Source organism: Centroberyx gerrardi, chromosome 17 (assembly GCF_048128805.1).
Source record: "Centroberyx gerrardi isolate f3 chromosome 17, fCenGer3.hap1.cur.20231027, whole genome shotgun sequence".
Lineage (NCBI taxonomy): Eukaryota > Metazoa > Chordata > Actinopteri > Beryciformes > Berycidae > Centroberyx > Centroberyx gerrardi.
This window is the reverse complement of record NC_136013.1, coordinates 19,721,479-19,747,200: the sequence shown is the minus strand read 5'-3', so window position 1 is coordinate 19,747,200 and position 25,722 is coordinate 19,721,479. Positions and strand designations below refer to the sequence as shown.

At 44.3% G+C, this 25,722-nt stretch overlaps 2 protein-coding genes across 2 annotated transcripts; both read left to right on the top strand.

Annotated features, from left to right (window-relative positions):
* The first annotated feature begins 1,707 nt into the window (after positions 1–1,707).
* Positions 1,708–13,300, top strand: nrde2 (NRDE-2, necessary for RNA interference, domain containing). Its single transcript, XM_071905766.2, has 19 exons — positions 1,708–1,802; positions 3,457–3,562; positions 3,685–3,888; positions 4,034–4,171; positions 4,339–4,598; positions 4,772–4,998; positions 5,485–5,706; positions 6,446–6,635; positions 6,737–6,870; positions 7,038–7,158; positions 7,538–7,710; positions 7,906–8,077; positions 8,439–8,659; positions 9,077–9,578; positions 10,078–10,493; positions 10,802–10,941; positions 11,467–11,608; positions 12,536–12,607; positions 12,837–13,300. The coding sequence occupies exons 1-19, from the start codon at positions 1,727–1,729 to the stop codon at positions 12,960–12,962; spliced, it is 3,642 nt and encodes a 1,213-aa protein (XP_071761867.2). The 5' UTR covers positions 1,708–1,726; the 3' UTR covers positions 12,963–13,300.
* A 2,308-nt stretch (positions 13,301–15,608) lies between these two features.
* On the top strand, positions 15,609–24,550 carry LOC139916776 (calmodulin-1). The gene is made up of 6 exons (XM_071905767.2): positions 15,609–15,735; positions 21,406–21,436; positions 21,688–21,831; positions 21,932–22,038; positions 22,708–22,843; positions 23,324–24,550. Exons 1-6 carry the CDS (start codon positions 15,733–15,735, stop codon positions 23,350–23,352), a joined length of 450 nt encoding a protein of 149 aa, XP_071761868.1. The 5' UTR covers positions 15,609–15,732; the 3' UTR covers positions 23,353–24,550.
* Positions 24,551–25,722: the final 1,172 nt, after the last annotated feature.

Genomic DNA, 25,722 nt, shown 5'->3' with positions numbered 1-25,722 from the left:
CAGATTCCATTCCGGCCACAGTAACTGATTTGACTCTGGTGTCTATGCGCCTGGAAGGCATGGACCTCGGGGCTTTAGCCGTTCGGGTCCCAGGCCTCCTCCACCTTCACTTGGACCCACACGAAGATGTCAGACTCAGTCGCCTCCCACAACTCTTACCTCAACTCAGGACCCTCAAAATAAGGTGAGCGGCAATGCGATTACAGTTGAGAAGCAAATCGACAACAGGGCATTTGTTTTGGAGACCCGCAGAAGATTAAAGTCACAATGAAATGAAAAATGACTTTTTCACCTTGTTAGCTGATTCTCCATACATGAATGTACATCTAAAATTCCCACAAAAATCCACAAAAAAAGGCTTTGCTTTATTTTCTGACATGTTACACACGGGTCTTGATATCACCATTTAGTACCAGGGAAATTTTCTAACACAGATGCCTTGTTGTAATCTGATATCTAATACCTTATATCCAGCATCCTCACATGTGTTTCACTGAGACCAAGGAAAAATATTATACTTTATAGTATACTGGCTGGAAATCAGCTGATGTATTACTCTGTGAGTAATCAGCAGCTTGTTTCTGCCTTTACTCCAACGCCAGGTATCATAGAGCCATGGACAGTGACTTTCTGATGCTCCACCAGCTGCAGCATCTGCAGCGACTGGAGATCCTGGAGGCCCGCTGTCGCCCCGAGCCCGAAAGTCAGGAGAGCAGCCGCCTGTCGGACCTGATCAGGCAGCTCCGGATCCTGTCCGACCACAGGATCCAGATCGTCACCTCGGAACGCCAGACAGATTCCCTGACCTGCCTCTGTTTTTAGGACTCACAGGCCGTCCCGTAAGCAGCAGGTCGCAGGGTCAGTCAATAAAAAACACTTTTTGGGGGGGTGGGGGGGTGGGGGTCTGTTTTAGAGGAAATAAACATTTTATATACAACGTTATCTGCCTACTTGTTATTCAAACCAATTGAACACATCCAGCAGGCAGTGATGTCCTGCTGTGGCCTTTGCGATCACAAAACAACGTAAATGAAAATGACAAATTTTATTGGTTTTATTTGAAAGGAATATGTCATTTCCTACATTTGACTGCTGATATTTGCTTGTTGGTGATGTCAGAATTCAGGAAATCTGAGGAATCAGGATCCATCGCCAAACCCAAGTAGTATTTCCCTCCTGAAAGCCGAGGTGAATGATATTTTCAACGAAGCAGGTATCTACCATCTTACGCTTGGGACATGAATGCAGCCTTTTTTCTTTCTTTTTTTTAAACTTTATTTAGCTTATGAATGTTAACAGCATCATAGCCTATTACAGTACAACAAATTTACAATTCCAAAAAGTAAAGAAAAAAAAAAATACTATTACCTGTAATATAACAAAAAAGATTTATATATATCATACAGTATATAAAGATATACATAAACATATATATATCAAATGAAGAAATTGAGCAAATAAATATTAAAATAAATGAATATAATATAAAATTAAATGGCATACACTAAAATAGTATTAAATTAAATTAAAACAACCAAGATAAAATATAGGATCTATTCGATAGAGGATTTTCGTTCCTGAATTCATTCAAACGACTGAGCAGCAGTTTACTTTTTTGTTTTCAATCAATCGTTTTTTTAAATCATAAGATTATCCAATTCAGTTAGAAACACATGTACACGCCCAGAGTAGCTGTCAGTGACGTCATATTGCTGCGACTGTTTACATGCTACATATCAATATGGCTCTGTTTCCAGCTTTTGCGGGAGTAACAAGTAACAAAGTCGATGATTCGTCTAAAGGTGATCATTCTTTCATATGACATACGTTTTATTATCCGCTTTCTGCTGCTTTCAGTCTCATTTCGTGAATATTGTCACTGAAAACCGACAAACCTTGCCAAAACTCTAGCTAGCTAGCCTCGGCTAACCTAACGGCAGCCCGTCGTTGAAGTTGAACGAAAGACATGTTGCTTATCTCTTAGTGAGTTTTAATTCAGTGTTATGCCTTCAGAAAGCCAGGATATACACCTTTGGCCTGTTCTCTGCTCATATATGATGCCAATATCCTATCGGCGTAATTAGCCCCAGCGTCTGTAGTAGCACAGTGATAAAATCCATTACTTTGTGTTGAATATCATAGATTACTACTACTACTACGACTGCTACGGCAGGCAAAGCAGGCGTTGAAGTAGCCCTGATAGTTCTATTCTCTCTCGTATAGAGAGAAATTTAATTTAATGTTGCCTTGTTTATCGGCAAAGGCGCATAACATTACCTGATAGAAAAAAAATAAGACCAGTTAGTAGGATAAATTAGTCTGATCCAGTCGGCATACGTCCAACAGACCAAGCAACTCTTGGTTCAATGAAATTTCAATCTTTGCTATTTGATTTGATTTGATTTTTATTTGGATCTCTTTTAGCCTATTGGCTAATCTTCCAAGAGTCCACATTAAAAACATTTAAGCATACTATAATTCATATTATACAACACATAATTGTTGACACACATATATCATATACATACATGCATGACACATATAACCTACATACATTGACACTTATCCCGTATGGACCTACATATATACACATATTAATCTACATGTGTTCACTCTACAAACCTACTGACAGTGCAATACAATAGTGTGATGATAACTACATTTAAATCTTGAAATCTTGCAATCAACAATCCAACCGCCGTACTGTTCTTGAGTGAGTTATTGTAATGAATTCCATAATTTAACAGTTCTGAAAATAAAAGTCCGTCTTCCCATTTCAGTTTTTATTTTTGGTAGTACATAATGATTTTTATCTCTTTTTCTTATGTTAACTTGATGTTTATCACGTACTAATAGCAGTTTGTCCTTAATACTAACTGGCTTTTTAAACTTTTGAATTTTTGAAATTAGTACTATAGAATGTTGTCTCACATGCTCTACTACTGTGGGCCATCCCATTGTAATATGTAGTTCACTCACTCCTTTTCAAACCCACACCTTAAGACCATTCTTGCTGCCTTGTTAAGTGTGATCTGCAGTCTCCTCATATCTCTCTGAGCTGCATTGCCCCACACTGCACAGCAATAATTAATGTGACTATAGATTAGACTATGAGATATTACCTTTAGAATGTCTTTAGATAAAAACTTTGCAATTCGTCCAACCATTCCTGCCATTTTCATCACTCTTTTAGAAAGATCTGTAATATGAGCCGTCCATGAGAGATTGTTTTGTATTTGTTTTGTATTTTAACTCCCAATAATTTGCTATTGATATGCCTGTTACTCCCATAGTCAAGTATGGAGGTTAGTAGGGTAACTAGTGGTCTAGTATACTCTTAGTTATCCCTGCTATATCGTATCAGGCAGTTACTCAGTGATCATGTATAACATGCACCCTAAACCCTCTTTGTGATTATTGATTAACACACACTCTTTTTGCACCCTCTGCTGTCAGAATTAGACTGGCTGACCAATAAAAGTTTTCGGTCTGATGATGCCCTCTCTCTTCACCACCGGGCTTTAGAGAAGACCAGTGAGAGGCACAACGAAAAGGAATCAAGGTACAAAGCATTGCATTTCTCAACACCGCCTTCGGTAACTGCTGCGTTTTCTGTGCTGGTCCCTTGTCCGCTTGTTGAATCTGTGACTCTTCTGAACATTGACTCAACCCTCTAATCCTCAGTCAAGGCAGGGAGGCGAGCTCTAAGGAGGAGGAAGGTGAGGAAGAGGGTGATGTGCCATCCAAAAAGAAGAGAAAAAAGAAAGAGAAGAAGAGGAAGAAGAAGAAGAAGCACAAGAAAAGGAGTGGGAGGTCTTCGGACAGCAGTGGGTCAGACTCTGAAACCGTCTACCCCAGTGACCTCAGAAGGGAGCAGGAGGCGGATAGGTACACACACACACACACACACACACACACACACACCATGTTTACATCATGCGCATTTTGACGCCTACTCTCACACACTGTAGCACTGGCTTAATTGTACTCTGTATGTCTGATTGGTTGTGTGTGTGTGTCGCCATGCCTTTAGTACCCCGGCTCCGTTAGCCAGTCGTTTCTCCTGGTTGGATGACGTCCAGTCTACCACAGAGCAGCCATTCTGTGTGGACCAAAAACCAGACCCAGCCAACTGGACATACAAGTCCCTGTACAGAGGAGACATAGCCAGGTAACACACACACAGTCTCTCTCTCTCTTTCTCTCTCTCTAGGGAAGTAACTCACACACATGCAAGCAGTTTGTCTTTCAACCGCTTTTCTTATATACTGACTCCTCCTCATGCTTGTGTGTGTGTGTGTGTGTGTGTGTGTGTGTGTGTGTGTGTTTGTGTTCCAGATACAGGAGGAAAGGCAGCTCAGCCTTGGGCCTGGACCCTCGCAACCAGGAAATCAGCTGGGATGAGTCCGAGCCAAACAAGAAGAAGAAAGGCGGGGACAAGAAGAGAGGAGCGGACCGATACTTCTCTTCAGCCAGTCGCCACCTGCTGCGGTCTGAGCCCCCCGTGCCGTCATTACCCAGGATTCCAGAGTGCGCTGACATCATCAGCCCCACCTCTTTCCTACCTCTGGGTGGCGAGCAGGGGGAGGGCAGGACGGGTAAGAGACCAACTTAACCTTATTTTTCTAAAGCGGGGACGCACTACTCACTTGAGTCATAGAAACACACACACTTGACCACCAGTTGGTCCATAACGTCTCTGGTACATAACTTCATCTTATCCCCTTTTAATCCTCTCGCCTAACTTCGAACCTTCTACGCGTCTACCCAGGTGAGAAAGTGCAGACATCGTCGGTGAACCCCCTCGGTGTGTACGACGCCTCCACCGCCCTCTGGCTGCAGGGGAAGGGACAGCAGGAGCGGACGGACGGCCAGAAGCAGGAGACACAGACGGGGCAGAGCGCCGCCCTTCTGGTCAGGAGGACCGAAGAGTTCAACAGGCGGCTAAGAGAACAGCCAGAAGACCCTCAACTTTGGATCGAATTCATACGATACCAGGTAGGGAGATTCTAGATGTTTTTCTACTGTGTTCACCTCTGCTTTAATTTACTTGACTCTCCTTTACTCTAGTAGCAGTAAGCTATGAATTCATATGCTGTTGTCTGTTTTAATTATTTGAATAATCACCGTCCAAAAGATTTATATTTTGTCCCTTCACCCTGCATGTCAAAAGTTTTCAGTACCCCTGTTGAAAGAGAAACATTTTCCATTTTCCTGACAACTGTAGCACAATTTTATCGAGCGGCATAGTTATGCTGCATTCATGTCATATGAGGGAAATAATAGATACAAGCTTCCTCCTTGAAAATACCATTCACCGCAGCTTTCAGGTGCTAAATACTACTTGGAAAATTGGGGTTTAACGATGGACCTTGATGTCTCTGCCTTCCTGACGTACATTGCCTACAAGGAAATACCTGTAGTCAAGTGTAGGGAATGATAAATTCATTTCAAATAAAATGAAGTCCCTCCCTCCCTCCCCAGGATGAGCAGAGTGCGGCAGCGTTTGGAGGCGAGGAGGAGCAGCAGGGCGATTGGCTCGAGTGTCGGAAGTCCTCCTACCGGGCGGTGCTGGAGAAGAAGCTGAGTATCGCGGAGCGCGCCGTGGCCGCCAACCCCGGCTGCATCGCCCTGCTGCTGGAGAGACTCAGGATCTGCCAGGAGCTCTGGGAACCCTCGGCCCTGGCTAAAGAATGGAAGAAACTGGTCAGTCGAGAGAGTTTTTATATGTTTCCATTCGTCGCTCAAAGTGCAGCGCTGCACACTCAGGGTAGGATCACACCTGCAGTTTGGTTTCATTGGTCAGAACCAGAGTGAAACAGTTTACTTTGTTGCATTGTTGTATTTGGCTCATATAGGTTCATACTGCCCAATTACAAGTCAACCAGAGCTTGTAAACAAATGTCACATGGACACACAAGTAGCTATTGTATTGGACAGAATCCACTAGTCATTAATGAGCATGACTGTTGTGAGAATTTGTTGTTTGTTGAGTTTGTTGTTTGAATTATATGAATATATATATATGAATTATATGAAGTGATTAATGAATATGTATGAATTCTGCACTTTTCACAAATATTTATGAATGGGATTCCTAGACTTTTTTTTTTTTTTATCCCATTCCATTACTTTTTTGTATTACCATACACTTTTATGACTATTTCATGATATAGACTGAAATTTGAATATATCATGTCCAATGCTAATATTGACTGTTTTTGCTTTCGAGGGTTCCTCTGTTATGCATTTCTTTATCTGTTGAGGTGGATTCTGATGGATTTTTCATTTTATGGCTTTGTGACATGAGGATAACGCACGTCACCATAGGTGAAAAAAGCGTGGATCCAGATAGAATCCGAAAGCCCCGAAATGACAGCAACACTTGAGAGGGCAATGTTCCAAAGCGGCTAACTCTTGTTGTGTTTGATCTGTTCCGTCTCAGGTGTTCCTCCACCCAAACAGCGCCCCCTTGTGGAGGGAGTACCTGTTGTTCACCCAGAGCTACTTCAGCACCTTCACTGTGTCGAAGGTCAACTCAGCCTACGGGAAGTGTCTGAGCACGCTCAGTGCAGTGCACGACGGCGGAATGGTGTCTCATCCTGCCCTGCCAGGGACTGAGGAGGACATGCTGGGTAACAGAGATTTCTTTAACCTTGATTTATCCAGCGATGTCATGCTGTACGCTGAATATTTTGGTTTTCTGATTGCCTGTTCTTCTTCTCTTTCTGTCCAGATATCTTCAACCAGCAGTGTCACTTCCTGCGTCAGTGTGGTCAGTCAGAGAAGGCGGTGTCTCTGTTTCAGGCTCTGATCGACTTCACATTCTATAAACCTGACAGTGTACAAGGACTGTCCACCAGGCAGCAGGTACACACACACACACACACACACACACACACACGTTTGCATTACTATATTTGTGAGGACCTTCACTGACCACATTTATTCCCTAAACTATAATCTTAACCCTCACCACTACATCATTACAACCTAAACCTAACTTTAATTGTGTGTGTATGTGTGTGTGCCTACAGGTGGAGTTCTTTGAGCCGTTCTGGGACAGCGGGGAGGCGAGGGTTGGCGAGGCGGGGGCCAGAGGTTGGAAAGCCTGGATGCTCCAGCAGGAGAGAGGAGGGTGGCTACAGCCTAATGCAGGTAACACACACACACACACACACACACACACATAGTCTCACTGAACGTGTTAAATCCTCTCTTACCGCTTCTGTTGGATAAAAACCTGGTATCTCAAAAAGTTAACTTTTTGAAAAAGACTAACAAAGTATACCATGTGTCCTGTAGAACTGTATTCTTGTCAGGGTGGAAAAGCCTCTGAAACAGCATTTAGACCATCATGGGACACTAAAACTCTCCATTGAAAGCCAGACTAATGAAATTCTTCTAGGTGGGTTTGCAGCTCCTTAAGGCAGGGTGAGGCAGGTTTCACTGCAGGTTTTACAGACTGTTCAGTAAAATCCTCCCACAGCACTCCATCGGGAAACTGAGCTGAGTGTGTGTTTGTATGTGTCTTCAGAGGAGGAAGACGAGGAGGAAGAGGAGGGGGAGGAGGTGAAGGATCGGAGCCAGCCCAGATGGACAATCTGGCTGCATGTGGAGTCGTCCCGCGAAGCAGCTCAGTGGCTGCCCTGGAGGCCCGACAAGGTCAAGGGCCAGTCAGAGGAGGACTGTGACGACCCAGACAGACAGGTACTGGGTGGGTGGAGCGACAGATGGAGGGAGGGAGGGAGAAGAAGACAGTAATGCAATGTGTCTTTGTGCAAATTAGTTTGGAGCTCAATGCACAACCCGATAGAATGAATAACTTCCCTTCTTTCTTTGTGACAACTTTGTTTAACCCCCGTCTCTCTCTCTCTCTCTCTCTGTCTCTCCTTCCTTTTCTAGGTGTTGTTTGATGACATTGGTCCATCTCTAATTTGTCTGTCAACGCCAGACCTCCGTCTCCGTCTTCTCCTCCACTTCTTGTCATTCCTGGGTCTGCCTGTGGACTCCTTGCTCTCTGCTGCCCCCTGTCAGCCCGGCCTGCTGCTGGAGGACCTTTCCCTGCTCACTCAGGGTAAACATGATTCATAAGAAAGTAGAATTTATCACAAATTTACTCAAGGTCATTGGAATTTGTCTTTCTGCATCTAATAATAACAATAATAATCATAATAATAATAATAATGAGACATTCACATCCTCTCCTTTTCTCTGTGCACCCCTTCCATTACTGAAGTTGGCATAATCAAACATTGATTGTTCACCACCATACCATACTTGTAAAACTGCCCAAAATAAAATAGAAATATACATGAAATCTTTGTAAATAATCACCGTAATGCAACCGATATTAAGCAACTGCCTTCAATATAATCAACTTGAAGCATGTAATCAGGGTGAAGGAAGTCACCGTTCTCACTCGTGTCATTTCCCAGGTAATGACCTCCAGCGGCCCTTGACCTCCCACGGCCTACCTGACCCCGGGGTCAACTCGGTGGGTCACATGACCACTCTCCAGGGAGCCAGGAAGTGGGCGGGGCTGGGGAAGCAGGGGGAGGGGTTTGTCACCAACGTCCTCAGTATGGTCCAGCCGCTCCTGCCCGCCCGCCACCGAGCTGTCCTGTCACTCAGCTGGATGCAGTACGAGAAACTCAAGGTAGGAGCCTGTCTGTCTGACTGTCCAGCTGTCTTGCAATTTCAGACTGGGAGAGATGACAAGAAGCTTGGGATGGGAAAAGAGGACAGAATAGTAGAAAACATTAAGAGTTCCCACTGGTCATGGAATTCCTGGAATATCATGGAGCTTTGAGTTACTAATATTTGTTGTATAAGAATTATTGAAACTCTCCAAACCTGCAGGTTCCACAAGTTTTCACAAGGCTTGGACCGATTCTTGACATACTCAAGTCTGGTTTAGGTTAAATGTTTTCACAACTGGGATGAAGCAAGTATGTTAAGACTTGGAGAAAAAGCAGTGGGGTCAGCTTGGTTTCGGGTCAGTTTGACTGATAAAATGGTCTTCTCTCGTCACCGCCAATGAATGTGTCTGCATTTGTGTGTGTGTGTGTGTCAGGTCCTGCGCTGCTTGCGCGGCAGCAGCAAGAAGCGCCTCCGCTCTCAGGGCAAGAGCAGCAAGCGGGTGGCCAAGCGGCTGCTCAAAGAACCCGACAACCGCTCGTCGCTAGAGCTGTGGCGGGAATACGGCCATCTGGAGTGGCTGCTGGGGAACGTCGACGACGCTCGCAAGGTGTTCTCCACGGCGACGGGGATGGGAGGAGCCAAAGGGCTGAGTAGCCCCGCCCTCTGCGAGCTCTGTCTGCTGTGGGCCCAGCTAGAGGTGGAGGACGGAGGGAGGGAGGGAGGGAGCGGAGGACAGACCGAAGCGACCGCCTCCCCTGCGGTGTGTGTGCTAACCAGGCTAGCAGAAGGCGCCTCCTCATCCTCCTCTTCATCCTCCTCCCAGTCCCTCTCCTCAGTCTCCATCCTAAAAGCCAGGAGGTCGTATGAACAGGCTGTGACAGCCAGCCTGTCTGCCCTAGACCAAGACCTCCACAACTCTCAGGCCAACAGAAAAGGTACATTTTATCAGCAACTTCTGTGTGCTTTCATCTGTCTGGATGTGAACAAAAGTACTAACTGTAGCATTTTAATATTAATAAATCATTAGCACAATAATGTTTAGACATTAGTATGATTACCATAAACAAACAAGACCGTCCGACAGAAGTTTGGCAACCTTTACCAGCCTCTACTCTGCATTTTACATTGTGTGACACCATGTCCGATTTTGTGGGAAAACTGCTTCATTGCTTTATGGCACAAAGGAACATTGCTTTACAGCACAAAACAGGAAGAGGGCGCTGTTCTTCCAGCACAAACAGAGCTAAAGCGTTCAGAGTTTCTGGTAATAGCAGATGGTAAAATGGGGCAGTAGCAACATTGTCTCAGCCCTGGTCTTGTTTCTTTATGGTAATTATACCATGATATCATAATTAATCTGATCATGCAATCTGAGTTGAATCTATTATAGAGTATTATTTAATCTCATTGCTCATCACCTCACTTCACCATCAGGTCAAGAAGACTTGGTAGGAGAGCGGCTGAGGCTGAGAGGTCTGGTGGGCTGCTACGCTCTGTTCCAGTACCTCACCATGGGCGTCCACGCCGCTAACGTGGTCTACAGCCATGCTAAAGACAGACTGGAGGGGCTGCACCGCGCGCCAACGCTCGACCAGCAGCCAAACATTAGCGAGAAAGCAAACCTCGCTAGCGTCGACGCAAACGGCACCACAACTGACTCCAGCCATGCTAGCAGGCTCTATGCTAACGGGCTAGCTTGCGAGTGCGAGGCGTTAGCAGTGCAGCACACGGCGTTGGTAAGATACCATACCAGCGTCAGTGTGTTTCCCCTGGCGACGCTGAGACAGACGCTGACCTCTGCCCTCTCCGTCTGGTCCAGCAGCGCCCCCCTCTGGAGCATTTACATACAGGTAAGACTCAGGTCATTTACCAAAATTCAGTTCACTTTTATTTTTACCATTGAGAGTTAAAATCCGGTCTGTCAGTCTGTCAAGATTCACTCCTGTAGATCAGATGCTATCAAACTTCATGTTTTACAGCAATTGAGAAAACCATTAACAGCAATTTTCACATTGCTGTTAATGTGGCGTCTCCATATATGGTGTCTGCCTCTCCAGTTGCGTCCCTCCCTGCCGTTTCCATCCATACCGTACAGAACCTGTACTTGTTGTACCTGTTTATTTTGGCCGTGACGTCCTTCATGCGAACTGTTTTTCAGGTGGAGAAGCGTTACCACAGTGCTGGCCGGGCACGCCGCTTTTTTCACTCCGTAACCAGGGGCGACAGCAGCGTGGTGCCACGCCTCTTTGCCATTGTTGCCGAGCAACAGAGGAAGCAGCTGGTGGACGCTGCTCAAAGGTAGGAGCAGAAAGGATGATGGGTAGATACAGGGTTATGCTGCATGCATGTCGGATCAGCAACGACTTGGAAATGTTCAACTCTCAAACTCATTTAAAGTTGTCATCATGCTGTGATCTGTAGACTTTGGCCGCTCCTGATCAGCTTTTTCACACTTAACACACATCTACTTAGTGATGATGCATTTGAGTTCATGTTTTACAGCAAAACCAAACATTGCAATGTCAACCACAAACCAAAAATCCAGAAAGTAGTTGTGTCCTGCCAATGTCATTTTAAGAATTATGATCACAAAATGACTTATAGGAAAGCTATTCTTTTTGGTTTTGGTTTTATTTGAAATGAATAGTGAAAAGTTAATTGAATACCAACACAAATATCAATCTGTATCAAAATTCCTATGATGTATTAAAAATTGTAAAATAGCAGAAGAACTGTGCTGGTTAAAAATAATCAGACCAAATTCACAGTTAAGTTCTGAGTTTGTCATTATTACTAGAATGTGGCTCCTTCCTGTCTCTGTAGGTCTGGTTGCCATGACGCTGCCCTGCCCGTCCTGCCTGAGAATGGCCTTAGCAACCGTATCCGGGGCCTGTTTGAAAGCGCCATAGCAACAGAGATGGGTGCTCACTGTCCGTTACTTTGGAGGATGTACATGCACTTCCTGGTAAGACAGGAAACACACACACACACACAGTTTTACTACACGTGAGGACACGCTTCATTTCCTACCCATGACCAGTCGATCGCTGCTTGCCTTTCAGTTGATCATATGATGAATATGAGGGGAAAATGACAAATTGGGGAACATTCATACTCATTCATCCAATCACACTCATACTGCCATGGTTACAAGCTTGACTGACATCAAGTTAGACAAATCCCTGCTCAGCAGCCTTCACTTTTTTCACAGACTCTGCTTGTCTCCACAAACTTTCAGACAAAAACATTGCAGCTCAAAGTGCTTTACAGTCAACATAAAACAACAAATGAAATAGTAGAGCAGGGTAGAAGAAGAGGATGTGAGAAGAGAAACAGCAGGATTTGCAAACAAACTAGACAGGTAGTGATACATTATTTGCACTAAAAATTCAGAAGTTGTGGGCTAAAATTAATTTCGGCTAAATGGGGGTTAATTTTGGCAAGTTGGCTTTGAAAGCATTGAATACCACAGTAACTTCCCAATTACGCTAATTAGCAAGTGATGGCAGGTCTAATCATCTCTGTCAATGTCCCACTTACAATGGACTAAGACTTTCATTTTGCATCAGACTGTCAAATCCTACCTCTGTACAATAACCTTTCCAGTCATAATTTAATTAGATTTCAACAATGTTAAAAGCCCAGCTGACCCCTCTTGACTGCTGAATTGTAAGAGACAGACTCAGAATCGTTCACCCTCTGTTCAGTCAAGCAAAGTGGACCATTTTGCTTGATAGAAGTACAAGAACTCTCTCACACACAATAAGCTCAGCCTAGATAGACTCACTTTGTAAAATATCCACATTTGGGTGCACAAATACTGGCTGTCAGTGAGGTTTTATATGTGTGTGTGTGTGTATGTTCTGATATGTGTGTATGTGTGTGTTTGTAGGTGTCAGGAGGGAACGTGGATAAGGCCAGAGGGATCTTCTACAAGGCTTTACAGAATATTCCCTGGGCCAAGGTGAGACGCACAGCTTTCACTGAGAGCTTTCCTATCAGATTATCACCGTTTATCCCCTTCCGCTGCATTTTTTAATTCTGCAGTAAATTAATTCTCTCTCTCTCTCTCTCTCTCTGTGTGTTTGTGTCTGGCTGTGCGGGTGTGTCTGAATGCATGGATGAATGTGTATTTGCATTCATACCTGTGCGTATGCCTACATCTGCATTTGTGTGTGTGTGTGTGTGACCAGGGTCTGTACATGGACGCGGTGCAGCTGTTCCCTGAGCATTTGCAGGAGTTTGTAGATCTGATGACAGAGAAGGAACTACGGCTCAGACTGCCTTTAGAAGAGCTGGATATACTGCTGGAGGACTGAGCACACAAACACACGCACACTCATCCTCATCTCACTCAAGAGCTAACTTTTGTGTCCGCTTTATTGGTAGCATGCCCACCTACCGTCTGACACACTGGATGGCAAGGACAGGACACACACACACACACATACACAAAGACGCATAAACTCAGATGCTTACACACACACACACACACACACACACACACACACAGCTGCAGTATTGAACAGTGAAGTTGCAGTGAGCTTGTCTGAATCCAGGCAAGGAGCCAGCTTCTCTACTGAAAACGCTTTATTTTCACACTAAACCACTAGTGCTGTATTAGTATTTGACATTGTCAATAAAACTGTGATTTTCATCTGGGTGTTGCTTGTATTGTAGCTTGTAGATTTTTACATTGTGTCAGTTTGAAGAGCTTTAAACAGATGAAATGTCATTATATTATAGAACTTAATGACATGTTTTTCTTTATTATATGAAAAGCAACCAACATTAACATCAAAGGAAACGGATCAATAAATGTTAATACTGAGATAAGTGACAAACAAAAAGGAAAGGGATAAATCAGGATATACAAACTTTCTAACAGAATGCAAACAGTTGGGAGATGACCCTCAAATAAACAGGCATTTGGAAAAGCACTGCTTCATCTGAAACGAAAGTAAATAAAATTCAACTATGTTTTTTCATCATGCTATGAACACTGGTATTCTCTAATGGGCATTTGGGAGTTTCAGGACCCCTGGAATAGGAGACTGGTACGTTTTGACTCCATGATGATGATGATGATGATGAAGACTGCTGTGTATCTGCTGGAGTTGAGAATAACTTTGGTTCAGGGAAATCCAAGAGCAGAGACAGTGCAAACCAATCTTCACCCATAGCATAGATGAGATTTTATTGTAAAATTAAGGAAAATCTCGGTTATAACACATTTTCTTGTTTAAACCCTCACCTCTAATTTAAGATTACATTTTCCCATTCACAACACAGTAACGCAGACGGGTTACTTATCTAGATTGTTTTATCTCTGTCTCTCTCTGCCGTAAATAAAGTTTTGTTCGTATTTTAAGTCTAGCATGCAGCAGGACGCTGACTGTATTTTGGCAACCCGCCTGTCAATCACCCGGTAGAGCCTGCCGGTCAGTACATTACTCACAACGTTAAGATGATCACATAAATCTGGTGGCGATGTATCCGTCCACTCGCTAACATCGCGCCGTGGTTTGGCGCATTGCAGATCCGGCCTGGCCAATCAGCGGCCTCTGTACAGTGTGCAGAATATTGCAGGTCTTCGCTGTCCAATCAGAAACCGTCTCTCAAAAATAAAACCGCAACTTCCCCAGCACCGTCAGCCGCGATATTTACAACGTATCCTTCCGCCTACATATAAGTCAGTGTAGTACAAAATAGTCCGCCAGTGTTTCTGTATTACCGCGCTGCAAAGCACAGATAGGTATATGCAGGCCTGACAGCCACCTGTATGGTGATGTCATGATATGCAAGACACATTCAAACACAAATGCAGACAGGAGTAAAGCCAACTAAATTCAGTTTACTCACCTTTTTATTTAAATACTAGAGTTTACAATCTGACCTAAACAGTGATATAGTGTTAAATAACATAGTGGGTAAACTATAGTCAGTAATCACCATGAGGCAAACAACCACCACTATGAACACAAATCAATTACGTTTTAGGAATCCTTACACATGTAAGGTTAGAAGTCTATGGACGTAGTTAGGAAAAACCAGAGTCAGATTACAGTTATTTGGTGTATTATTACTCTGACACCATCTGCCTGCATTGTGATTTTGATGCCAGGTGTAACAGCAGCCCTTGGCCAAGAGGCTTGCAGACTTTATGATTTGGTGCCAGGTGGATGAGACGTGTTGCCACACACACGACAATACAGTGACTGCCTGAGGGTGGAGACAGTCAAAGGAAAGTCTATGAATGTCAGTTTAAAAAGGAACACCACTCAATTTAAAAATGCACATGTGCTTTTCCATGGACTAGGACAGTGCAATCAATATTTATGAGAAACTGTCTCCCAAAGCCAAAATCCTACTAATGCTCAAATGGGGGCAATTCAAGACTTTAGAAAAGAGATGTTCATGCTCACAAATATTGATCAGACTGCAACTGAATTGTATTCATTTATTATATTATATTATGTAATTGTACCCAGTCTGATGTACAGCTGTACTCCAAGCATCTTCTATCTCACCCATTTGACTAGATAGGTTTTTTAGAGAAAATTAGTGAGATCTCTCTAAATGAGCAACAGTTAGTTTGATTGATTGACTGATTAACTGAAGCTTTTTTTTTTTCATGTCAACCTTTTCTATACCTCTAAAAATTATCCGCCAGTAGAGCTATATACTCATCTCTGCTTCCCAGTCTAAATGGAGAGAAGCGTGAAGGACTGTTTTCTTTACATAGATAAGCAAAAAGTGGAGAACTAAGGAGAAACTTAACTAGCTCAAACATGAAAAGCTCAAAAATGTGTATTTTCAGGTAACAGGGTCATATTGTGTACGTGCGTGCGTGTGTGTGTGCGCGCGCGCGAGAGAGAGAGAGAGAGAGAGAGAGAGAGAGAGAGAGGAGGGGAGAGAATGCGGAAGTGAGTGAGCGACTTCTCCCTCAGTGCGGAGGAATACAGTGAGCCATACAGCGGTGGTTCGCCCTCTCTGCCCTCCTCCAACCATCCGTGCTGTTCAGTGGCAACCGTCCATTTCCTCTCCCCTTAGCGTTAGCAAACCAACGTTTCCAGCGCCAAAACAGACATGGTGAGTATTTTATCAGCCACGTTTGGGAATATGTACGACTTTGAAATGTATTGAATTGATTGTATGTAAGGCATGGATGCTTCAGACTCGCCCGGATATTCGTTTTGGCGAAATATCTTGCCGCCTCCGTTGCAGAGGCTGTGTATGGAATGGACTCATTGCACCGTTCCGATAGCTAGCTAACTAGCTGTTAACACAGTGCGGCGGCTAACGTTAGTCACATTAGCCTGGCTTGTCGCTGCCGGTGAGAGGCTTATTGCATATAAACATCGCATAGCGTCCAGCAGTGAAATTATACTGGATGTTAATCCACACGGAATGTGTGCAATACTAGTTACAGATGGCCACATAATTGGTATTGGTTATGGCGGGCCAGTTACCGGCTAATGTTAGCCTCACAGCTAATGTTACATCTCAGAAGACAAGATACGCCGTTATGTGGGATAAAGTTATGCCCATACACCGTTACAGTATCTAGGCTAGTAACGCCAGTTTGTAGTCTGGAGTTAGCTGGAAATCATTGTTATAGAGCATGAATAACCAATACTAAATCTCCTTGCGCAAAATTTGATTTTTGGTCACATTGCCTCAGCATACCCTGCATAACGTAATGTTAGTGCTAAGACCAGAATTTGAACATGGCTTTGGTTGTTTAATTGAATCATGACCATTCTCTGTTAATGAGGATGTTGATGAGTTGTGTGTTCTCGTTAATGCATGTCGAAAGAAACAAAACGCCCTCCGTACAGTTTGTTCCGTTTCATCTGTCTATCTTGACCACGATAAGCCTGAGATTGAAGGGAAAATACTCCACCACAGAAAACGCCGGTGTTCCTCCTGTGATCTTGAACAGTTAACCAGCATGAACTTTTCATGGCTCTCTCCCAGTTCTGGTTCAGAACTGTCAGCACAACTGTGAAATCTGGTTTGGTTTAAAAAATGAGTCCACAGTGTCAGCTCCCAGCTCACAGATCGGAGTCTTGTTCTGTAGCTTATAGCTTTTGGAGGAAGTTGCCTACATTAATATGTCGGAGTTTCATAGGGTTTCTATAGCACCTGTAGATTGGGTGAGTGCCAGTCTGTGTTGGTTAAATGCCAGTTTGGCTCCAGCAGTCTGCAGATGATCAAATTTTCTATCTATCAGCAAATGGAAACATTGCTGAACTAGGCTACTTTTAAATGGTCATGGCAACATTCTTCTTTGTAGCTTGTAGCTCGCACCACAGAGTCAACCCAAGTTGGGTGTTGCAGGCCCGAAACCCAGGCGATGGATAATGACTTCATTTTATCCCCTTATCAAAATTAAATGTATTGAAGATTTTTATTAATTGTGATAAATATTAGACATTTAGTGTTTTATGACTGGCAACTCCGTATGTTGGTTGAATTTAATTACATTTGAAGTTATATTTGGTTAAACTGAGTAGGGTTTCTTTTCTGGACTAGTTGGATGTCCAGTGTTAGAATAATGACTATTTAAGTGTTCCCATCCCTACTGCATATGGATTTAAAACCTTTGCCCCTGGACATTCTGTCACCTTACAGGCTCCTGTTTTGTTGGTTTCCAAGCCACCTGGTGGGTTAGTTACCATAGCTACACGGTTGTTTTATGGTTGCTGTAGCTACCTGATTGTATCCACCCAAAGGCTGTTGCATCATTGGAGACTTCGTTAGAGCCCAAAGCCTCTTGGTAGAATATTCAATTAGACTCTGTTGCCTGGCAACATAATGCAATTCCTGCCAGTATGTTTTAGCGACAAAATTGGTTCCAGGAAGTAGTAACTAAATCACTGGAGTTTAAGAGGCTTCTGTGTTGCCTCACAGTTTTCACACATCTTCCGCTTACCGCTTATAAGAGTATGAGTCAGATGTGCTCATCGTAAGGCTCCTGAGAGGAGCATACGTGCCTCTATAGCCGAGGATTGCTGAGCGTCACATCAAGAGTTTCATTGTGTGTTAAGTGATGACATGGCTAAGGTCCACACAGCTCCGTTTTCAACTGTAGACGGAACTGTGGCGGTCTGTGCACTGACAAACAAGCACTCTTCAGTTTGGCTTAGCTCTACGCTCTACATTTTGGCTAAATGCACTTGCAGAAAAGCAATGTAATGCAAGAAAGGTTTCAACCATGATGAAACATTTGCTCCTTTCTCTGCTGTTGATTCTCCTTTCTTAGGTAGGCAATGTGCATCATTGATATACTGTTTATTATACAATTAGTGCAGTATTTTTTATGGATTTACCAAAGGTTGTCCTTTAACTGAATAGAAAAGTATCACAAATGGTTGTCGGCACTGTATTTGGTCAGGGGGGGTTTCTGTCAAGAGATTACTCAGGAGTTAGACAGCCCACTTGTTATATTCCTAATTATATTCTACAATATAGGCTACTGATTAAAACGTAAAAATAGAATTGTTGGTTTTACTTTCCAAGAAACATGTTCTCATATAAAAATTACCCCAATAGAGATCATGAGAGTCAGTGATTACTCAGATTGAAAAGCAGAGGCATAATCAATGCAATTTAACACAACTCCCAACTCTATTCATGTTCCATTTTTCATTGTTCATTCCTCAATTCTATCACGGCCTACAGGGGCGCGCTCACACACACACACAGAGTCACACACTCACAGGGACGTGGTCTGGATTGCCAGGCATTGCAGCACCTTGTGAGGAATTTGGCCTGGATATTAGAGTAGGTTAGCAGCTTGTTACCATCCCTAGAGAGAGTAGTACACACATGCAAGAACGCAGTCTCTCCTTTCTTGATACACACACACACACACACACACACACACACCCCATTAACCATATACTGAAAGTCTCATTAGTATTGCATGACAGTACCAATGGCCTGTAGTTAAAACATTTCATCTGTGACCGCAGTCCTCACCTCTCCTCCCTCTCCTCCTCAATTCTCTAGGGTCAGACGGATATAGATACAGTTTGGATCAAATAGCAATATTTGGGCTATTAACATGCTGCAGAATTATTGGCCAATAGCTTAATTGGAATAACATTTAAAACGGATTTCCTTGCATCAGCCACTAAGATTTAACCTTCAGATTAAGTTTGATGACAAGACTCTCTGATGGATGATTTCTATACATTCAAAGATTCAAGTCAGTCAGATGTCATGGACCTCAACCTCCTGAAATGAAGTGTAGAAAGGAAAGGAGAGAATTGAGAAGAGATGTGTGGGATGTGATGATGGTGTTAGGGAATTTACTGTTCATTGTCAGCTGTTGTTTGCAGCAGCATGTTATGGAGGACAGGACCTTGAAGATCTGTGTTTTTCTGCACTCTTGGACTGTCTTGTATGTGCCAAGACTTGTAAGGAGAGCAGGACAGTCCTACTGAGTTTTGGAAAAAGTGATTTTCCATTTTGGCTCATTTTTCCCATAGCAATCTGCTTATAAATTTTGGAAATCCTGATGACTCTGAACTCAACAAGGCAGACTCCTGGGGAAAGGGCAAGATTTTGGGAATGTGATGTAAGGCCTGTGTGGAGAATGTGGCCAAGCCAGGCGAGGCCATTGGGTGTGCGTTCATGACCCATGATGCTCTCTGGGAGGTCAGATGACCAGCCAACCGATCCTCCCTGGGAGCTGCAACTGTAGCGATGAGATGACAGGCCACAGGTTCACACACACACGCACACCCTGTGACCTCCCCTGGTCTGGACACTATTCCTCACACACACCTTAAATCAATTGACCTGACACACACATTTGTGTGACCTCCTCTGGCCTGGCCTCTGACACACACACAGACACACACTCAGACACACACTGACACTCCATCAGACTGTGTTGAAGGCTCTTCCTCTATTGATAACTCAATACTGTCCACCAGGACTACTGCAGGAGGTGAACACTTCACTCCATCCATCCATCCATCCATCTGTCTCTCCCTCCCTCGGTCCGTCCATTCTGACTGTGTATCTGTCAAAGAGGTGGACAGACAGCTAAGCCTCTCATTGTCACACACACACAACGGCACAGCAAGCAAGGCTCTCTGCAGTCTCACCCAGTTGGAGTCGGATGCAGCCAGGGAAGGACGCCGTCTGGTCACGTACACTCAGAATGCTGCAAGACACAAGGACAGAAAGACATATGGACAGTTAGGCAGGTAGGCAGACAGATTTATTGAGAGACAGACAGATGGATGGACAGATAGCCAGACAAACATCAACAAAGGGACCGACTTCACTCATCCAGCTATCCTGAAAGAGAAAGACACAAGACATCATCCATCCAGCGAGGTCATCGCTCATCCACTGAGCTTTAACACTCCAGAGGGATAGTGAAGACTTCTGTCATCCATCCATCACTCACCTCAGAAGGACTGAAAGACGAGTTTACCATTATCCATCCATCTGTCTGCTCCTTCATGCATCCATCCAACCATCTACCCATCCAGGACTAAGCGACTTCAATCCATCAATTTTGCCATCTACTCAAGTGTGACTGAGTCCTATCTCCGTTTATCCTTCCATCCATTACCCGCCCATTCAGAGAGACAGCAGAAACTGTCCATCAATCCCTCTATCCATCAATTACCCATCAAGTGGGACTGACTGACGTCCATCTCCCTCCATCTGGCCATCATTTATCCGTCCATCTATTCTTCCCATCCCAAGACATCGTCCATCCCTGCTGTCTTTCCCCCAGCATGCTGCCTAAGAAAGTGGCTCTGTACCCGGCGGAGGACGAGCTGGTGAGCCTGTCCACCGTCTACGACCTCCTGGATGAGCAGCAGTACTTCTACAAGGAGCTCATCCAGCAGCAGGAGAGGAACTACAAAACCTTCCTCCAGATGCTGGTGGACTCGTCGTCCAGCCGCATGGACGGCCTGGTCAAAGAGCTGCAGGACCTGAAGAACTGCCTGCAGCGCACCAGGGCCGAGCTGGCTGAGGTCCGAAAGCAGGGCGCCCAGAACGGCAAGCGGGCCGAGTGCCTGGCCGAAGGCTTGGTGATGGTGCGCGGTGCGCTGGACGGCCTCAGCGTCAAAGCGGGAGTGACGGCGGGAAGAGGCGGGGTGGAACTGAAGCACCGTAAAGGAGGTGGAGGAGGAGGTGGGGGGTTGAGGCTCGATGGGGGAGGAGGAAGAGGAGGAGGGGCGAAAGCGCCAGAGCCGAAAGCAATGAAGCTGTTGGCGGATCTGACGGATATCCACTTTGAGGAGTTCCAGGTGGAGAGTCTTGAACGCACACACACAATGAAATTGATGGTGTTAACTAGAGCATAAGAGCATCGGTGTTTTTGTGATGCCATGTGGTCGCGGCTCTTGTTCACACCTGCATTTCAGATGGCTAACCGCCGTACACACTGGACAGAGCAGAGAACAGTGCAGAGCATGCTATCGTGATGTATTGGGTGTTTGCTCTGTTTGATTTGTGGTTGTAGTACAAGTGTGACGGCTCTTGCCAATTGGCTGTTAGCTGGGCAGGGGAGTCTTGACCCTCTCCAGGCTGGGACGTGAATGAGAAATGTCCTCCATCATCCTGGGACACAATTTGATTAAAACGGTTCGCTATTCTGGCCATTTGGGTCCCGACCTCTAGTTGAAGGTCTATAAACGGCTGTCAGACTTTAAAAATTGATTTTCTCTGTCTCTCTCCCTTCCTTCCCCCTCCCCTCCCTCTCTTCTTCTCTCTTTTTTCTAGGCTGACCAACTAACAGAAGAACAGATTGCTGGTAAGGTGACCCCCAGACAGCAGTTCTCTGTATTGATTTAAATGTGTACGAGTCAACATGAACAACACTGGAACACAGGCTTGAACAACCTCACACACAGGCTGTTCTCTATATAGATCCATGCATCGGCAGCTGGAACCAAAATTTTGTTGTTTGTTGTTTTGTCTTGTGCTGTTGCTGACATTCTCCTCTTTTCGCCCCCTCCACCTCTCCCTATCTCTCCGTTTCCTTGCTCTCCTCCGCCTGTCCAGAGTTCAAGGAGGCCTTCTCCCTGTTTGATAAGGACGGGGATGGCACCATCACCACTAAGGAGCTGGGCACCGTCATGAGGTCGCTGGGTCAAAACCCAACCGAGGCTGAACTCCAGGACATGATAAACGAGGTGGACGCCGACGGTACGATGGGAAGGCTTTCACTGTGACACCCCGAGTTTCTAAAACATTCAGGCAGTAGTTTGCAAGTTTTCTCAAGCTTTCTGACCTTTTGTCTTCCTAGGTAACGGGACCATTGACTTCCCAGAGTTCTTGACGATGATGGCGAGGAAGATGAAAGACACCGACAGTGAGGAGGAGATCAGGGAGGCCTTCAGGGTCTTCGATAAGGTAGGCCCTGGTGTGTGCGTGCGTGTTTGTGTGCAAGAAGCTCTGTGTATTACTCTGTTGCATAATGAAATGTTTATCTTGTCAAAGAAAAAGATAAGGAACCTAGGAGCTGGGTCACATTCCTCCCGGGGGAGGAACTGTGAACAGAACTCATATGGGTCTGACATTTGATCCAGTATTTTTGGAATGAAGCCATTGATAGCTGATGGGCCAACATTCTATATCTTTAAATTTGGCCGTTTTCATGCCAAAAATTCCAAGTACTGAGTGTTTTCCCCAGGGAGGAAAAGTCTCTGAAACATAATTTAGAACATTATGGGACACTAAAACTCCAGTGAAACCTAGGATGACGATGTTGATAATAATAAACATTCACAAGCATACGTGTGTGGAATCCAATCAAAATGTCACATTAGGATCCATTCAGGTTATGGCTTCCCATAGACAACCGGTGTAGTATTGATCAATTATACAATAAATAGGCTATGTAATCAAACAAACTGCATCATATCAGAGGTTCATGATACTGACTGACCAATACCCCATTTGTATTAAAAAAAAAAGCTCAAATTCGGGATAGCATATCGGTCTAGCCCTACATAAAACTCTTTGTGAGACTGACTGAATTGTGTGTGTTTTTTTAACTGACCACTCGTCTCACGTGTCCAGGATGGTAACGGTTACATCAGCGCGGCAGAGCTGCGTCACGTGATGACCAACCTGGGAGAGAAGCTAACAGACGAGGAGGTGGACGAAATGATCAGAGAAGCCGACATTGACGGAGATGGTCAGGTCAACTACGAAGGTACGGGAGATTTGGAATCTCACATCGCAAAAAAAAAAAAAAAAAAAGCCCAACTAACAATATTAGCACAGACAGTCGCAGGCATAGATAAACAGGCACAGACGCAGCTGCACACACACACCTCCTTTCTTCCATCATCAGTATTATATAATTACTTCCTGTTTGTGTGTAACAGGACACTGTTATGTAAGCAGCCAAACACTCATCAATGACAGACTAGAGCTGCATGGTAATTGCGTGCGTGAGAGAGATAATGGCGAACGCCTTGTTCCTGTCTGTTTGCCTAATGATCAATAATAATGATGTTCCACTACAAATGTGAGCGCTCAATTTTGAGTACTTGTTGATAGTATCACTGTGATTACTGTTAACTAGAAATAGTGAAAAAGTAATGTTTGTACTGACTGTTTCCAAAATGATGAATTGATTGGTTAGTTAATAGTTTTTTTGTTGTTTTTTTCTCCTTGTGTGTCTTTACAGAATTTGTGCAGATGATGACCGCCAAATGAAGTGGGCCCTCATTCAAAGACAAAGAATCAGTCAAATGTTTCACTTACCTCTTATCGCAAAAATCTACATTTATTCATACTGTTTCTGTATAGAAATCTTAAACTGAATGTCGGAAAACTGAAAATCTGTCCATATAAACAAGCTAAAAAAAAAAAGGTTGTAAAAAAAACAAAACAAAAAAAACACCTAAATGAATCTGCATGTACTGGCTCGTATTCCCTGCCCCCCACCCCCCACCCCGCCCGACGCTGAGCTGCCCAATCAGATCACAACTCGTTAGCCGAGCAGCCTATCCGCGGCCGGCTCGTTTTGGCCTCTGCTCCTCTGCTTCCTGGTTCCATCTGCGTGATGTCATGACGATTATTTGGGCTGGCCAATCGCATTTCTTCATCTATTCCTTCCTGTTTCTTTGTCTGTTCTTCATGCATGCAGCTTTAGACGGGTTATAGCGGCGAGCCCGGCGGCAGAGAGGCTGCCGCCGGGCCCGAGGAGGGCCTGGGATCCACAGAGAGGAGGGAGGGGGTCGGCTGACAGACGGGACGGGAGTGAGTGAACCGGCGGAACCTTTGCAAGTTTGCTTATCTAAATGAACTAAGCGATGACAGAGATATTTTTAAGAAAAACATTACAGCGAAATAATGGAAAAAAAAAAAGAACTCATTTTAGATTATATGTTTCTGGCATGTCAGGATACTCGCTCTATTCTTTGTGTGTTTACCTTTTTTGGGGGGGGGGGGGTGAAGTGGGGATGCGGGGGCGGGGCGTAGATTTGAGCCCCTTGGGCAGCGGGTGTCTTCTAGACTGGAGGGGATTGGGTGGGCTTTAAAGGTGATGATACATGAGAGCAATTTTTGAGGCAACATAAGGAGTCAATGTTGCCTTTAGCAGGGTTGGAGATTTGCATATGACAAAATCTTGGTTCTTCCCAGCTGTTAGGAAATAAGCTCCGGTGTGTTGCCTCAGATGTTGCCCGTGTATCATGACGTCAGGGCGTTACTTTCAGATTAGTGGGGACGGGGTCGGTGCTTTGCGGCGTTTCTATCTTGTGTTTGTGTGTGAGAGTGTGTGGATGTGTGTGTGGGTGCGGCGAGGCCCGGCCCAGTCCGACTGTTCTGTTCAGTTCAGTTGATCTGCATTCCAAGTTGTACATGCTAGTCTTTACATTTTGTTTTTCCAATAAAACACCATGAACTAAGATCTCCTATCTGGTCTGTTTTTTTTTAATGTGTGTGTTTATTTCCCAAAACATCACCATCCCAATAGTTTGCTTACCTGATCTACATCTTGCAGGCGAATCATGTTTTCTCATATACAGAAGAACTATGTGAGGGAAATGGGTCATGACAATAGACTAACTTATTTCCCAGTGTGTGACACCAATTCATAGTATTCCCATGATGTCACCTGCATTTCCCACCAATATGGTGCCTTACAATATAGACAGTTCATTGGCTGTGGCTGTCATTTGACTATAATCACCTGTTAATTTATTACAATCACCTGTTATTTTTCTACCAAGATGGCCGTGTGGTGATGGAACAGAATACTATGAATACATGCATCTTTCACTTTGTGCCATGCTGGGATGATGCAAGTGCTCATACAGTATTGTGCATGGTAGAGGAATGATGGGAAAGCAGAGATGAGGAGAGACAGAAGAAAGATGGCAACAGTAAAGTCATATTGAGAGACCCAGGCTGCACAAAAACATCTTAGTTCATGCTGTTCACATCACCATGGTTACACTCATCTTTTTTGCAGTCCTGTCAATACAATTACCAATCCATTATCAATGAGGCGGCCCCAGTAGATTATGTGCTCCGGTGCTCCATGCTAACACTCTAGCATACACTATGTGGAGTGATAGCATTATCCAAAGTAAAAGTAATAAAGAGTTGTCAGTGATTTTTATGGCATAGATTCAAAACATGAAATATGAACTCAATATAGCTGATGTAACCAGGTTTATTTTTGGAACTATTTCATGTGAGTAAACACGTATTCATCCGCTGCTCATTGATTTTTTAGCTGTACAGTCTCCCATTGCCCAGCACCAAGCCAAGCTCAGACTTTGCATGTAATCTAAGATTACTCACCATTTAGCTTTAGACATGAGACTTAATTTAGAGATAGACTCCAGTCCAAGTTAGGGTTAGTCTATGAAAGTCAATGAAATGTCCTCACAAGTATAACAATATAACGATTGTGTGTGTGTGTGTGTGTGTGTGTGTGTGTGTGGCAGGTTTCACAAGGGCTTCACATCATCCTCAAGAAGGTCTGTCTTCAGACGAGGAGGCATTGCTAGGCAACAGAACCAGGCATGGGATGGGTGGATTGTAGAGAGAGAGAGAGAGAGAGGGTAAGACTGA